The following is a 12,502-nucleotide window of genomic DNA, read 5'->3' as shown; positions in this document are numbered from 1 at the left end:
TCAGTAACGGATGGCCTCAGTAAGGGCGGCCCTCAGTAACGGATGGCCTCCGTAATGACCGCCCTCAGTAACGGGCGGCCCTCAGTAACGGGCGGCCCTCAGTAACGGATGGCCTCAGTAAGGGCGGCCCTCAGTAACGGCGGCCCTCAGTAACGACCGCCCTCAGTAACGGGCGGCCCTCAGTAACGACCGCCCTCAGTAACGACCGCCCTCAGTAGCGGGCGGCCCTCAGTAACGCGGCCCTCAGTAACGGCCGCGGCAGCAGGGCCGCCCCTCGCCCCAGCCTTCCCGCCGCGGGGGAGCGGGGGCGGGTTTGGCCGCCGTTCGGGCCGGGCGCTCGGCCCGGGAGCCCGGCGGGGACCGGGGTGGGGAAGAGGACGGGGGTGGCTGCCCGCGCCAGGGAGCCCTCACCCCCCGCCTGCAGGGGCTCGCAGCTTCGCCCCGCTGAGGGTGGCGGCGGGGCGGGGGGGACGGTGGCTTTCCGCCCCCCCGGCCTCGTATGTGTACCACTGCTCATGGAAGGGGAAGCAATGGCCTAAACGTTTCGAGGGAATAACAGAAGATAGGGAAGTGGAGTACAACGAAAAGCGGGCCGAAATGCAACATTGCTTCCCCGAAGGCACCTTGTCTCGGACAGGACAACGGTCAGCATACAGCTAAAGCTTCCAGGCTTCGCCGGAGAGTTTGCTACAGTGCCACATCAACAGCCAAACCAGGAATTAATACAATTAATACAAGGCTGCTAAGGATGCGCTCGCCAAAGTGTTGAAACGGTGTGCTACTGAAAAGTACAGCTGGTGGGCTGTGAGAGGCACCGGAGACATAAAGGAGGACAGAGCTATTAGACAGGGAGCAATTAATAACTTGGAGATATGGAGTAATAAAAACAGGCTGGCGTTTAATAGTACACGACGCGAGATCATGTACTGCGGGGATAGATGCTACAATTTCTGCTGTAAACCCTCAACGTTTCAGCAGAAGAGAGAAAGGACCTGGGGTATTTGCCTTTCGAAGGATAATCAGGAATCAGTAGAGGGGGGAAAAAAAAGCAAAACTGATCCTAGGACAGGCCAGTTGACATATTTCTAGTAAGGCTAAAAAAGTATTCACAAAGCATTGGGGAAAAAAAAAAAACCAACACATCTGTTACACTGTTTAGTCATATGCAGTCAAGAAAGATGAATTAAAACCCGCACGCACATGTAGAAGAGCTGACCTTGTAAGAGGAAACTGAGAAGCTCCTCTTTGCAGAGCAAACACAAACAGGCTTGCCTTGTTTCACCAACAAAGCCAACGCTGATCAGGAATAGGGGTGGGTTGCTTTATTTATGTATTTATTTTTCTCCAATAGCACACTGTTGGGATAAATAACAGGAAACAAAAACAGCTATTTAAATTAAAGGATAACATTGACACAAGAATCAGATTCAAGGCAAGTTACCATCTTTTTGTCTGATGAGGTAATCATGAATTCAGAGCATCGCAGGAGGGAGGGAGGGAAGTAAAACTAACTAGTTTCAAGAGGGAGCTAGAAAAGAAAATACGTAATATGATTTTCTGTGGTGGTACGGAGTCGGACGTGAGGATCCGGATCTCTCTCAACATTTTTTTCCTGTGTTTCTAAAACAAGAAGGAGAAATAGGGAACTCAAAAAGAAGTAGTAGCAGAAATGACGGAGGCATAACCACCAGTAAGGAAATGTCTCACTTGGAGGTTAAAACAGTGAATGGTCTCCCTCTTAAGAATATTTCCTCAGCAGTATTTCTGCCTCAAATATTATTGCCTTATGACAATAACTGATTATTTTGGACAGTATATTTTCTGTTGCCCCATGGGTAAACAGCAATTAAATTACATGTTGAAAAATATTTTCTCTTTGTAATATTCATTAGCTACCAATAAAGGCAAAGATAAACTGCAGCACATACTGCTATTACAGGTGTTAAAGTGTTAATAAAAGGTTCACACTTTATTTGTTTACAAGTTCCTGTTTCATAAGAATGTTTGTAAAAACAAAGCGGTATCTCAACTGTATCTTAAAGATTAGATACCTGGCGTGTTTTCTGCCTCCTCTGATTTGAGACCTTTGCCAGTGGAAATGCAGCACTCTCTGTAGTGAATTTAAACCTCCTGACAATACACTTGTTCTTTTTAATGACTTTTCATTGGTCCCACAGAAAGGGTCCGTGGGACGGGATTTTGAAACGCCGTTTAAAGCCTGCTGGACCAGACTCCTGGGTAGGCTGCAGGAATAATGAGGAATGCATCTTTGAGTAACGAACATCTAGGAGAAGGAGCCTGTTTACCCCTGACGAGAGCCAGGCTTCTGCTGTCCATCCGCCTGCGTCCGCGCGGCGGATTACTGTGCTGTGAGGATGGAAAACATGGAAACACATAGCCCACTGGCAAGACGAGAGATTAAAACCCACAGGTGCCGTGGCTGCCGAGGTGGCTCTGACGCAGGCCTAAACCCAGCTCCAGGGTTACAGCCTTAACGTTTAACATTTATTTAGGACTGACTTTCCCGCTATCAGCTGTAATTCCGAGTCTAGGGAGAAGTAACAGATGATCCCAATCTTTGCAAGCCATCCTTTCTCCGAGAGCGACTGGGATACAGACAAATTCCTGCCGAGAAGCAGTGAGCGGCAGCAGCCACGGTCCCCCTCTGCCCTTGGCAATGACCATCTCGCCCTTCTCCCATGGCTGCTCCCTCCCTCAGCCCTGCCCGGGTCCCCAGTGCCTCCTCCCAGCTACAGTCCCTCCTCTTCTGTCCTGTGGTGTACCCCCCTTCGGGATACAGATCACGGGACCTGTTTCAAAGGGTTTTTAAAAGAGAAGATGGGGAAGGAAGAGGGACCAAATGGCTCCTGGGATGGCAGTGTGACAGGGGGGGAAAGGGTCTGGGAGCTGCCAAAACAGGGGCAGTTTTATGAACACAGTGCAACGTGTTCATTTTAATCCAGTAAATAGGGCAGCAAATTTGGCAGAAGAAACGCACTTAACTTGTAAGTCAGCTCAGTGACCTGGCACTGTCAGATTAGTTTCCTTACGTGATGCATTGCTGAACGTAATGTGTCATTATAAATCTTGGTTGCTACAGCTGCTAAAGCCATAAAGTGAAGCAGAGTTCTTAATACACAGTAGTAGTAGCTGTCATGCTCCATTCTGTAATTGAGCATCAAATCTGCAGTTGGGAAACTCTTCTTTTTTGTCTGACATGTGGAGTAACTGCATGTCTGCAGATGCCGAGAGCCTGGAGACAGGTAGGAACGTCCCACCCCCGTGGGGTTATGGTGAAATCCTCCTGCAGAGTATCAAGAGTGAGCCCCTCTCTCTGTTGCTGGCTGCCTTTACAAGCCTTTGAGGTTTCCTGCAGGGAGATGTAGCAATCCTTCCTCCCGATACATGGATAAAAGTAGACACATGCAGTCCAGTAGAGACACGCAGAGGGTACTAATGCAGGGAACAGTAGTCTTTCAAAAATCTGAGGTCAGATTTGCTGCTAGAAGCATAGCGACAGCGGGGAAGTTCCTGCTCGAAGGGATGAGTGCTACCGTGTAGGCCTTCCCAGCTCCCACCAAGTTCCGAGCTCAGCAAAAGCCGAGACACACTCCTTCTCCGAGAGGCAAGAAGTGCCACCAGGCCCCTTCACCAGCAGGACTCGCGCAAAGTGGGAGCTCCAAGCTCCTGCTGCGTTTGGATGCGAGGAGGACACAGAAACCCGGAGTCACTGTCTCTCACGAATGTCTTTGTGAAGGTGTCCCCACGCATTAGCCCTTCCACTGCTTTGCTGCGTGCCACCTCTGGCAACTCGGGCTGTGGGCTGCAGACTCTTCTTCTCACCAACCCCCTGATGTAAACACTGAAAACTGCTTAAAAGCCTGAAGGAACGGATCCACTCGAATGTGTGACAAAGTACGCAGGCCAAATTCTTCCAGCAGACCAGAGGCGGTTACACCTCTACCCGGGCCCCTGGCGCTTTTGCTTCTGCAGCAGGAGACTCACTTTTGCCAGTCTGGTTGTGCTGTGAGGCTCCGGTCCGGGCAGCCCAGAGAAGCCCCACATTTTCTTTTCCCTTACGAAGTAGCAGGGTAGACACATGCTGAGATGGAATGCACTCACTGGAGCGAGTGGGCAGCAGCCCATCATCTGACTTGTTTTTTCCTTGCACCTGAGCTTGCCCCAACCACTTAATTAGTCACGCAGTTTCCTGGAACCCGGGGGAGAATGAACCGTCAAAAATTTTGGTGGTGCAGGAGAAGACAAAGGCTGATGGGGGGAGGCGGAGGTGGGGGGAGAACGAGGGTTTGCAAATCAGAGTGAAAAACATATTTACTCTATTTTGGGAGTCGTGAGCAAACTCAGGACACATCGCCGCAGACTGCAGGTGGCAAACACAGCAAAGGGGGGTACAGAGAAACAGCGAGGTTGTTTGGGGAGTGCAGCCTTGCTCATGCAAAGCTCTTAACGTGTCGAGCTGTCAGTGGGCTCTGCCCCACGGATTTTGTGCTTTCCCCCACCACAGGTTTTCACTTTGAAATTGCATCTCTTTCACATTCCCTCATCATCCGTGGCCCCGGGAGCCGATGTCGGGGAGCGTAGTGGTCACACCATGACTGGACCAACCCCCTGGGAGTCAACACGCTTCTTCATCTGCGAGCCCTGCCTCTTGCCTCTGCTGCTGGTTTTAGTTGCAGATGGTACTGTTTGCCCCCCCAAATTCACAGATTTGAAGGCTAACACAGATGATTAACCACGTCTCAGTGCCCGTAGAATCCCTGGGTAATACAATCCCGCTGTAAAACTCATAGCCCCTTCAGTAACCTGCACTTGCCTGCAGGCTTTCTTCAAATTGCTCAAGAGATGGATAATCCAGTGTTTCCCCACGGTAGTTTGCTGCAATTATTAACTGCTTTCATGACTAAAGGACCATACACGGTTTGGTCTGGTTTTAATTTCCACCTGTCTTTCTTTTCAGTCTGCTTTTTTTCCCCTGCAAGATTATAGGGGCTGTTATTGAAAAGTTGTTCGCGATCTTTAAGGCTTTGTCAGCAGGCCTTTTATTTCTAGCTCGTGGCAACGGCAACTGGAAAGGCAGTTTTGCACAGGTAATGCATTATTGTAGCTTAAAATAATCTAGATGAGAGTTGGTCAAGACTCCCCATTCTCAGATACACAGTCACACCCTTTGCTTTGGATTGGGCGTTACGCGATTTAAAACTAATCCATCCAAAGAGGGGATTTGCCTTTGTCTGGAGCAGCTTGCCAGCCACACAATCACACAGGCACTAGGGCAAGCATGGGAGGTGAGGCAGGTTGACAGCAAACTTTAAGCTGCGGTGGACTGGCACTTTCAGAAGCCTTGGGGTCCATCTCAACTACAAAGAGCCGTCTCGGTCTGCTTGGTGGACCACCAGCACCGCATGGAAACTCTACGGCTTTGGAAGCTGCTGTCCCACTGTCTGTCTCCCAGCACGAGGCTGACAACTGGTACATGCTTCCTGCTGGCACTGGTGAGGGAGTCCTTGCCGAGCACACGGGTGGCATCCCCGGCAGGATCTCTGTGGTGGCCCATCCCTTCTGCAAAGTGACAGCTGCTCCATCCGCCCTTCCTGCGGGAAGGGGATAACGATCTCCCTTCCCACCAGGTTTCAGTCTCACCCTATCAGGTCCGAGGTCACTGCTGGTCTCACCTCCTCCGTGGCCTGCCGACATCCTGCAGGGATCCAAGAGGCCCTTGCAAGATGGTTTTTGCAACAGTTTTGCCTACAGCTGTCTCGTACAGAGGTGCGCTACAACAGTCCTCCCAGCAACAGATAATCAGGGCTTTCAGGCTCTCTTATCTCATGCAGGGGAGGTAGGATAAGGTTACACGTCCCACATGAGGAGGTAGCTTTACCATAGCTCTTTCTAATGAAATCTGACATTTTACCTCTGTTCAGAAACTTGCAAAGTCTGGCCTATGCTGGAGAAAACTTGCAGCTATGTGGTAGAGATCCCTTTGTATAACAAGGCTTGACGAGGAAGGGAAGTGTTGGGGTCTCTGGAGACAAGAAGGAAGAGCTAAAGCTGGTGACGTGTTGGTGGTAATGTTTTGCACAGGCATCCTGCTAAGAGCTAAGCGAGACTATCCTTATCTACGGGAGGAAAAGCGAGTGCTCTGTCTCCTTTCGCCATAGACCAGACCTGAACCTTACAATGGGCAGAAAAGAAGTGGCTGCACCAAGATTTCTGCATTGCCCCATAGTCTTCTATGGTGTCACATGTAACAAACCTTGGATTCAAGGGAGATTACTAGAAGATACCATGCCTCTTGTCTACGCTGCATCGGATTTCAGTGCTGAATGTCAAGTCATAGCTCAGTTAACAGTAAGAGATCAAAGTAAAAATCTGGATTTAGTTACAATTCCTGTTTTGCAGTTCAAAATCTACTTGTTGCATGACAGCTGCTATGAAACAGAGGAGTGGGGCACTTTGCAGGCTGGGCCAGACATTTGATTTTCAGTGGCAAGAGCCTATTCAGATGTTTCACATGAAGCCAGTAAGGAATTACTTGGTCTGGCTTCCAGCTTAGGTTGCAATGGGATGCGTAACCAGTTCATAACGTGCATAACAAGAAAGGTTCACAGGGATGCCAAACTTGTGACGTTAAAAAGGTGCTGAGTCCTGAATGAGAACTGAGTCCTGAATGAGAAGCCTCCACCTAGAAAGAGTTAAGGCTAACTGCTGTCAGCTTTCTCCTGCATGCCGACTGCACTCCCACTTAGGTGGATGTGGCTGGGTAACAGACATTAGCAGCAAGCCGATGCATTTCCCGGCAGATTTTCTGTGTGCTTGATTTCCCCGAGGCTCAGACGGAGAATCGTGCTCGCGGTGATCATCCTACAAAGCAGCCAGGGATTGCGCAGTACGTGAAGGCTCCTCATAGTCCTGCTGTTTGGTTTTAATCTCCATGCCAGTGATTCACAAGCACGAATCTGGATCCTGGTGTGGCTTCCCTTGGCTTCCCAGGTAACTGCTCCTCTAGGTCTCCTTTCCGCACCACGCTTGCCATTGGCATGACAGGACTGCTCCGAGGAGTAAGGATAGCAGAAAATGGAATCGGAAGCTCAGACGTTGGGTTTGCCTGTGGTCACTGTGCTCACCTCTGAGCTATCTCTATCTGTTCTAACCCCCCACTGGAGGTTGCACTGAAGAAAGCTCCAGACACCCATCTCGGAAGAGCAGCCCACTGACTCCACGCAGAAGAAACCAGTTACTAGAAAACCACTCTGAGAGTGTCAGAGTAATTTCTAGCTCATCTCCAAAGTAAAAAACCCAGAATCACGCAGAATCACAGAAATATTAAGGTTGGAAAAGACCTGTAAGATCATCAAGTCCAACCACCAACCCAACACCACCATGCCCACTAAACCATGTCCCACAATGCCACGTCCACACGTTCCTTGAACACCTCCAGTGATGGTGACTCCACCACCTCCCTGGGCAGCTTATTCCAGTGTCTCACCACTGTCTCGGTAAAGAAATTTTTCCTGATATCCAGTCTAAACCTCCCCTGGTGCAACTTGAGGCCATTTCCACACAAACAGTAGCAAACGAGGGCCTCAAAACCACAAGGTTAATTTAAAAATGATGGTATTTAAATAACATATTGGAAGAATATTTAATGGTACGTGTTTGTTTTCTGAGCGTTTGTAAGGAGACAGGACAGGGAGGTGGGAGACCTCTCGATTTTAAAAAGGACGAGGTGAGACAGTCACTTGTGGACGCGGGGAGGAGAGAATTGCGCCGGTACTCGCAGATGTGTGAGGATTATTATGGAAATTACTACTTAAATACTGGCAAGGGACAAAGAAAGTAGTGCCCGGACATGTTCCCAGGTGCCTCACGCCTCTCAAGGCCACCGGCTGCCATGGTTCCCAGCAGGGACTTCCACAGCCCACATGGCGGCAGACCTGGCGGGGCGGCCCACGGGTGACCCACCCCACCGCCACGAGCGGCACCGGCCCCGCCGCCCTCCCCGGGCGGCTCCCGGCTGGTCCCTGCCGCCGGGGCCGGGGGGGCCGGGGCCGGGGCCGGGGCGGTCGGGCCCAGCGGCGGGGCCCAGCGTGTCACCGCCCAGCGACAGCGCGGCCGTCTCCATGGCAACACCCTTGCCGTGGGGCCCGCGGCGGCCGGGCGCCATGTTGGGAGTGGCGGCCGCGGCCCCGCCATGTTGGGGGCGGCGCCCTGCCGAGCCGCCGCCATGTCGGTGGCTGCCGGTTGCCGGGCGGGCGGGATGGTGCCGGTGCTGCCGGGGCTCTACGTGGGCGGCGCGGAGTCGTGCTCGTCCCCGGAGTCTCTGGCGGCGGCGGGGGTGGTGGCGGTGCTGACGGTGGACGCGGAGGAGCCGCCGGCGGTGCCGGGGGTGCGGGCCCTCTACGTCCGGGCGCGGGACGAGCCCGGCGCCGACCTGCTGAGCCGCCTGGACGACTGCGCCGCCTTCATCGGCGCGGCGCGGGCGGGCGGCGGCGCCGTCCTTGTCCGCTGGTGAGGGCCGGGGCGGCGGGGGCGGGGGGCCGGCGGCCCCCCCGGGCGGCGCTCCTCACGGGCGGCCTGCCCTGCCCTGCCCTGCCCTGCCCTGCCCTGCCCTGCCCTTGCCTTGCAGCCAGGCCGGGGTGAGCCGCAGCGTGGCCGTGGTGACCGCCTACCTCATGAAGACCCGGGGACTGCGCTGCGAGGAGGCCTACGCCGCCGTCAGGGCCGCCAAACCCGACGCCGAGTGGGTCCCCGGCCCCCGCCCGCCCGCCCGCCGCCCCCTCACCCCGCTCTCCTCACCCCGCTCTCCTCACCCCGCTCTCCTCACCCCGCTCTCCTCACCCCGCTCTCCTCACCCCGCTCTCCTCACCCCGCTCTCCTCACCCCGCTCTCCTCTCGCCCCCGCCGCAGGGTGAACCCGGGTTTCCAGGGGCAGCTGAAGCTCTACGAGGCCATGGGCTGCGCCGTGGACAGCAGCAGCGCCCTCTACAAGCGGTACCGGCTGCAGATGCTCACGGAGAGGTACCCCGGTGAGTGGCGGGGGAGGCGGCGGGGCCGAGCCGGGCCCGGGGAGCATCGGCCCTGAGCCGGGGCGAGGGCTCGGAGTGACGCTCGGGGCAGTCTCCCAAGGAGAGCGGTCCCAGGTGGGCCCGGTCTATCCTGAAACGAACCCAGGAGGCCATGTCGGAGGTGGCTGACTTTGAGTATTGCCCTCAATGCAGCTGAGCCCGGAGTTGGCTGGGCGAACGTTCACATCGTGCTGGTTCTAGAGAATTGTAGCTCATCAGCAGGGCAAAACGCGTCTTTGAGACGTGCCTGAGAAATAAGAACTATAAGGAACTGTTCTCTTTAGCAAAATGCAGAAATGGTAAAGGTCAATGTGATACGTTCCCCGATTTTTACGTACCTGGCTAGGCGAACTTAACACCCTCGAAAAAGAAGTCAACAAAATTAAAAAGTAACAAATGCAAAACTGAGATGATAAAGTTGAAATCAAGGTATGACGTAAACTTTTATACTTTAACTTGCAAAAGGTTGACTGTGGTAGATATGTGTGCATATGTGTAACTTTATAATAAAATAATCCCTAGCTGTTTTGCAAGATCTCGGTGTTGCATGTTCAGTGTGACTGTGCTCTCTCCCTTTATGTGTCATTCTCCTTAGCAGTTCCTATTCGTAAGCTGACTTTCTGTATTGCGTGCACTAAAAGATTGGCAGACCTGTTCTAACTCCTCTGCCTTTCCTTTCTGTTCAAGTAAGAACATAAAGCAAAATGCAACTGTTTTACTATTGCTAAGGCCAAAGGCTGAATGCCAGTTCCTTGCATTAAGCAAATCCCAATCTTAGGTGTGGTGGGATGAGGCTCTTTCATTTTTAGCTCATCTAATGGAATTGGTGAGCCGACAAATGACTGCGAAGAAGGTGGCTTCTGCATGCCGTGACTGGGCAGAGGCGCAGTGCCGTCTTGTCCCACAGAAACGCAGCATGGCTGCGTTGCTCTGATTGACAACTTCATACTGACCCCTCTGCAGAGCTTCAAGACTTGCCCCGAGAAGTCTTTGCTGTTGATCCAACTGATGTACATCAAACTCCGAACACAGAGGTTCTCTACAGGTGCAGGAAATGCAGGTACTGAACCTTTTATATTTCTCCATAAAATGTCATTTTGGAATCGACTCAAGAGAAAAAAAGCCCGTGTAAATCAATGAGCATGTCGTTATTGTCAGGACAGGGATGAGCTCTTGCCTAAGTTTCCATACAGTGTACACCACAAACAATTAGACAAATAAAAGTATCTTATGAAATACAAAACTTTTTGCTCCTTGAAGTTGTGCAGCACTTGTGCAGCCTCACCTGCCGCGTTCTATCGGCAGCCATAATTCCGCTTGGCTCCGTGAAATTGCTTGCTCTGAAACCACAACTTCTAGTTTGTTTTTGACAATCGGTTTCTCCAGAAGAAAATTCTTGTAGATTTTGGGGTTTACTGCATTTTAACTACCTTTTATGGATTGCTTAAAGAGAAATTGAATAATCCCACTGTTTCCTAGGTGTGGGATTCTTCAAGTATACCAGCATGACGTTTTAGTAGGCAGGAATTGTTTAAGAATAGATCTATATAGGAGATAGTGTACAGCTGTGGGGCAGAGCCCAAAACTACACAAATCACTGGATTTGTTGAGAAGCAAGCTGAACAGAGTCAGTACCTGGTGACCTTCTTGACCAAACAAAAAAAATGTAGGATTTGTAATCCTGCTTAATTACCTACTGTCAAGAGTTCCCTGTCCCTGTTTTCTATTGTCTGTAGGTTTCCCCGGTAAAACCAACTATTTAACTTCTTTTCTCCCCCTCTGTCGTGGAGGGCAGGCGCGCTCTGTTCCGTAGTTCCAGCGTTTTGTCCCACGCGGAAGGAAGCGGAGCAACAGCCTTTGCCCGCAAGAGGATAACGGACTCCGCTCAGCTTTGCGGCGATGGCCGTGAAAAGTGTACCTCCTACTTCACCGAGCCCGTGCAGTGGATGGAGCCAGCGCTGCTCGGAGTAATGGAAGGACAGGTGAAGGGGAGCACGCGCTTTATTTTTTGGATGTTTGGGTTTTTTTGCAAAGGCAGAACAAACTGTTTCTGTTGCCAGATGCAAAAGCCCCCACAGAAGGACCTAGGTCTCCCAGCCTTTCTTGCCTGAATTTTGCAGTTTGTGAACAGATTCTTAAATGCTAAATATCCTTTTATAAGGAAACGAGCTGGGTGATCTTGTTGGACTGAGAACACTAGCCAGGGTGTCGGACAGGGTTTATCTGCTGTTTGGTTTTAGTGTGAGAGAGTTTGTGCGACTTACAGAACCTGCTGTGCTCTCAGGCTTTCTGGAGGCTGGCAGAACTGCCCTGGAACCACACCAGCTCCGAGCAGCTGCTTTTCCACCCCCTCCCTTCTGCTGGCACAGCTGCCTGCTGCACCCCAGGGCACAGCCAACACCAGCGCTGCTGGTTTAGCCTTTTTGCCTGTTTTTCAGCCCATTTACCTTCTGCAAAGTGTTACAAGGGGAAGGAGCTGGCTCAGCGCAGGTCGCCACAACTTAACGTGCCATAGAAGTACATTTTAAATAGAACTACATCTGCGTGCACCTTAGAGCGGGTCCTGTGTTTCTTTTACAGCTTCTGTGTCCCAAATGCAAGTGGAAGCTGGGCTCCTTCAGCTGGCGGGGGGAGCAGTGTTCCTGCGGCCGCTGGGTGACGCCTGCCTTCCAGATCCACAAAAGCCGAGTGGATGAAGCCAGGATGCTGCCAGCTGGTGACTTCCAAGCCACCAAAACCTGAACCTGTCCCTTCCCTCGCTGGGTTTCTTAACGTCCACAGAGAACTGCTGGCTAGTCGGTGGTTGCCAGGAGCGAGCTTAGGACTTCCACCCCTTTGTAACACGGTGGAATTACTTGATTCGAGCTTGCTGTATCTCCAATATATATAAAATAGCAAATGCTTCCTTCAAAGAGGGTTATACAGCGGTCAAATATGTACAAAAGTGCCCAAATGTGAGGTTTTCAGTATATTCTCACTTCATCCATTGGTATTTACAGAAGGTGTCAACTCCTTATTGAAAAGGAATGCTAACACGTTACTTTCGGGCTGTGGCCAGCAGCGCTGCTTACCTTCCGCTCCAGGCCTTCAAATATTTTAAGGCTTACCAAAGTTCCATAAAATGGTACAATCACAATTGTTGCATTAGCATGCGTGGCAGCTAAAGGCAAGTTCATGCTTATACTTGTATTACAATAAAAGTAGTCCTAAAAAATCTCTACCCCAAGAATATCGACTACACTGTAACTCTTCTGTTCACATAGTACCTGAGGAGATGATGCAAGCTGTACTGGAATGGGAGAACGGAGGTAAAGTGTTCCTGCCACACTGCTGCTTACAAGTTTAAAGGGAGCCCTAAAATGAAGTAAGATTTTAAGGAAGCACAGCATGCTGCATTTGGTTTGACAGAAGAAAAC

General features: G+C 51.5%; 1 protein-coding gene across 1 annotated transcript; it reads left to right on the top strand.

Moving 5' to 3' along the window:
- Positions 1-8,275: 8,275 nt before the first annotated feature.
- On the top strand, positions 8,276-12,495 carry DUSP12 (dual specificity phosphatase 12). Its single transcript, XM_059834918.1, has 6 exons — positions 8,276-8,529; positions 8,648-8,761; positions 8,929-9,047; positions 10,050-10,146; positions 10,882-11,068; positions 11,667-12,495. The coding sequence occupies exons 1-6, from the start codon at positions 8,279-8,281 to the stop codon at positions 11,826-11,828; spliced, it is 930 nt and encodes a 309-aa protein (XP_059690901.1). The 5' UTR covers positions 8,276-8,278; the 3' UTR covers positions 11,829-12,495.
- Positions 12,496-12,502: the final 7 nt, after the last annotated feature.

Source organism: Gavia stellata, chromosome 1 (assembly GCF_030936135.1).
Source record: "Gavia stellata isolate bGavSte3 chromosome 1, bGavSte3.hap2, whole genome shotgun sequence".
Classification (NCBI taxonomy): Eukaryota; Metazoa; Chordata; class Aves; order Gaviiformes; family Gaviidae; genus Gavia; species Gavia stellata.
Note: the sequence above shows the minus strand (reverse complement) of the source record. Positions and strands in the feature narration are given on the sequence as shown.

Excerpts from the sequence above, each read along its gene's own strand:
- DUSP12 (XM_059834918.1), top strand. The coding sequence starts at position 8,279 with ATGGTGCCGGTGCTGCCGGGGCTCTACGTGGGCGGCGCGGAGTCGTGC. Across the intron at positions 8,762-8,928 it reads GCCGCCAAACCCGACGCCGA|GGTGAACCCGGGTTTCCAGG; the intron begins GTGGGTCCCCGG and ends CCCCCGCCGCAG. Across the intron at positions 9,048-10,049 it reads GCTCACGGAGAGGTACCCCG|AGCTTCAAGACTTGCCCCGA; the intron begins GTGAGTGGCGGG and ends ACCCCTCTGCAG.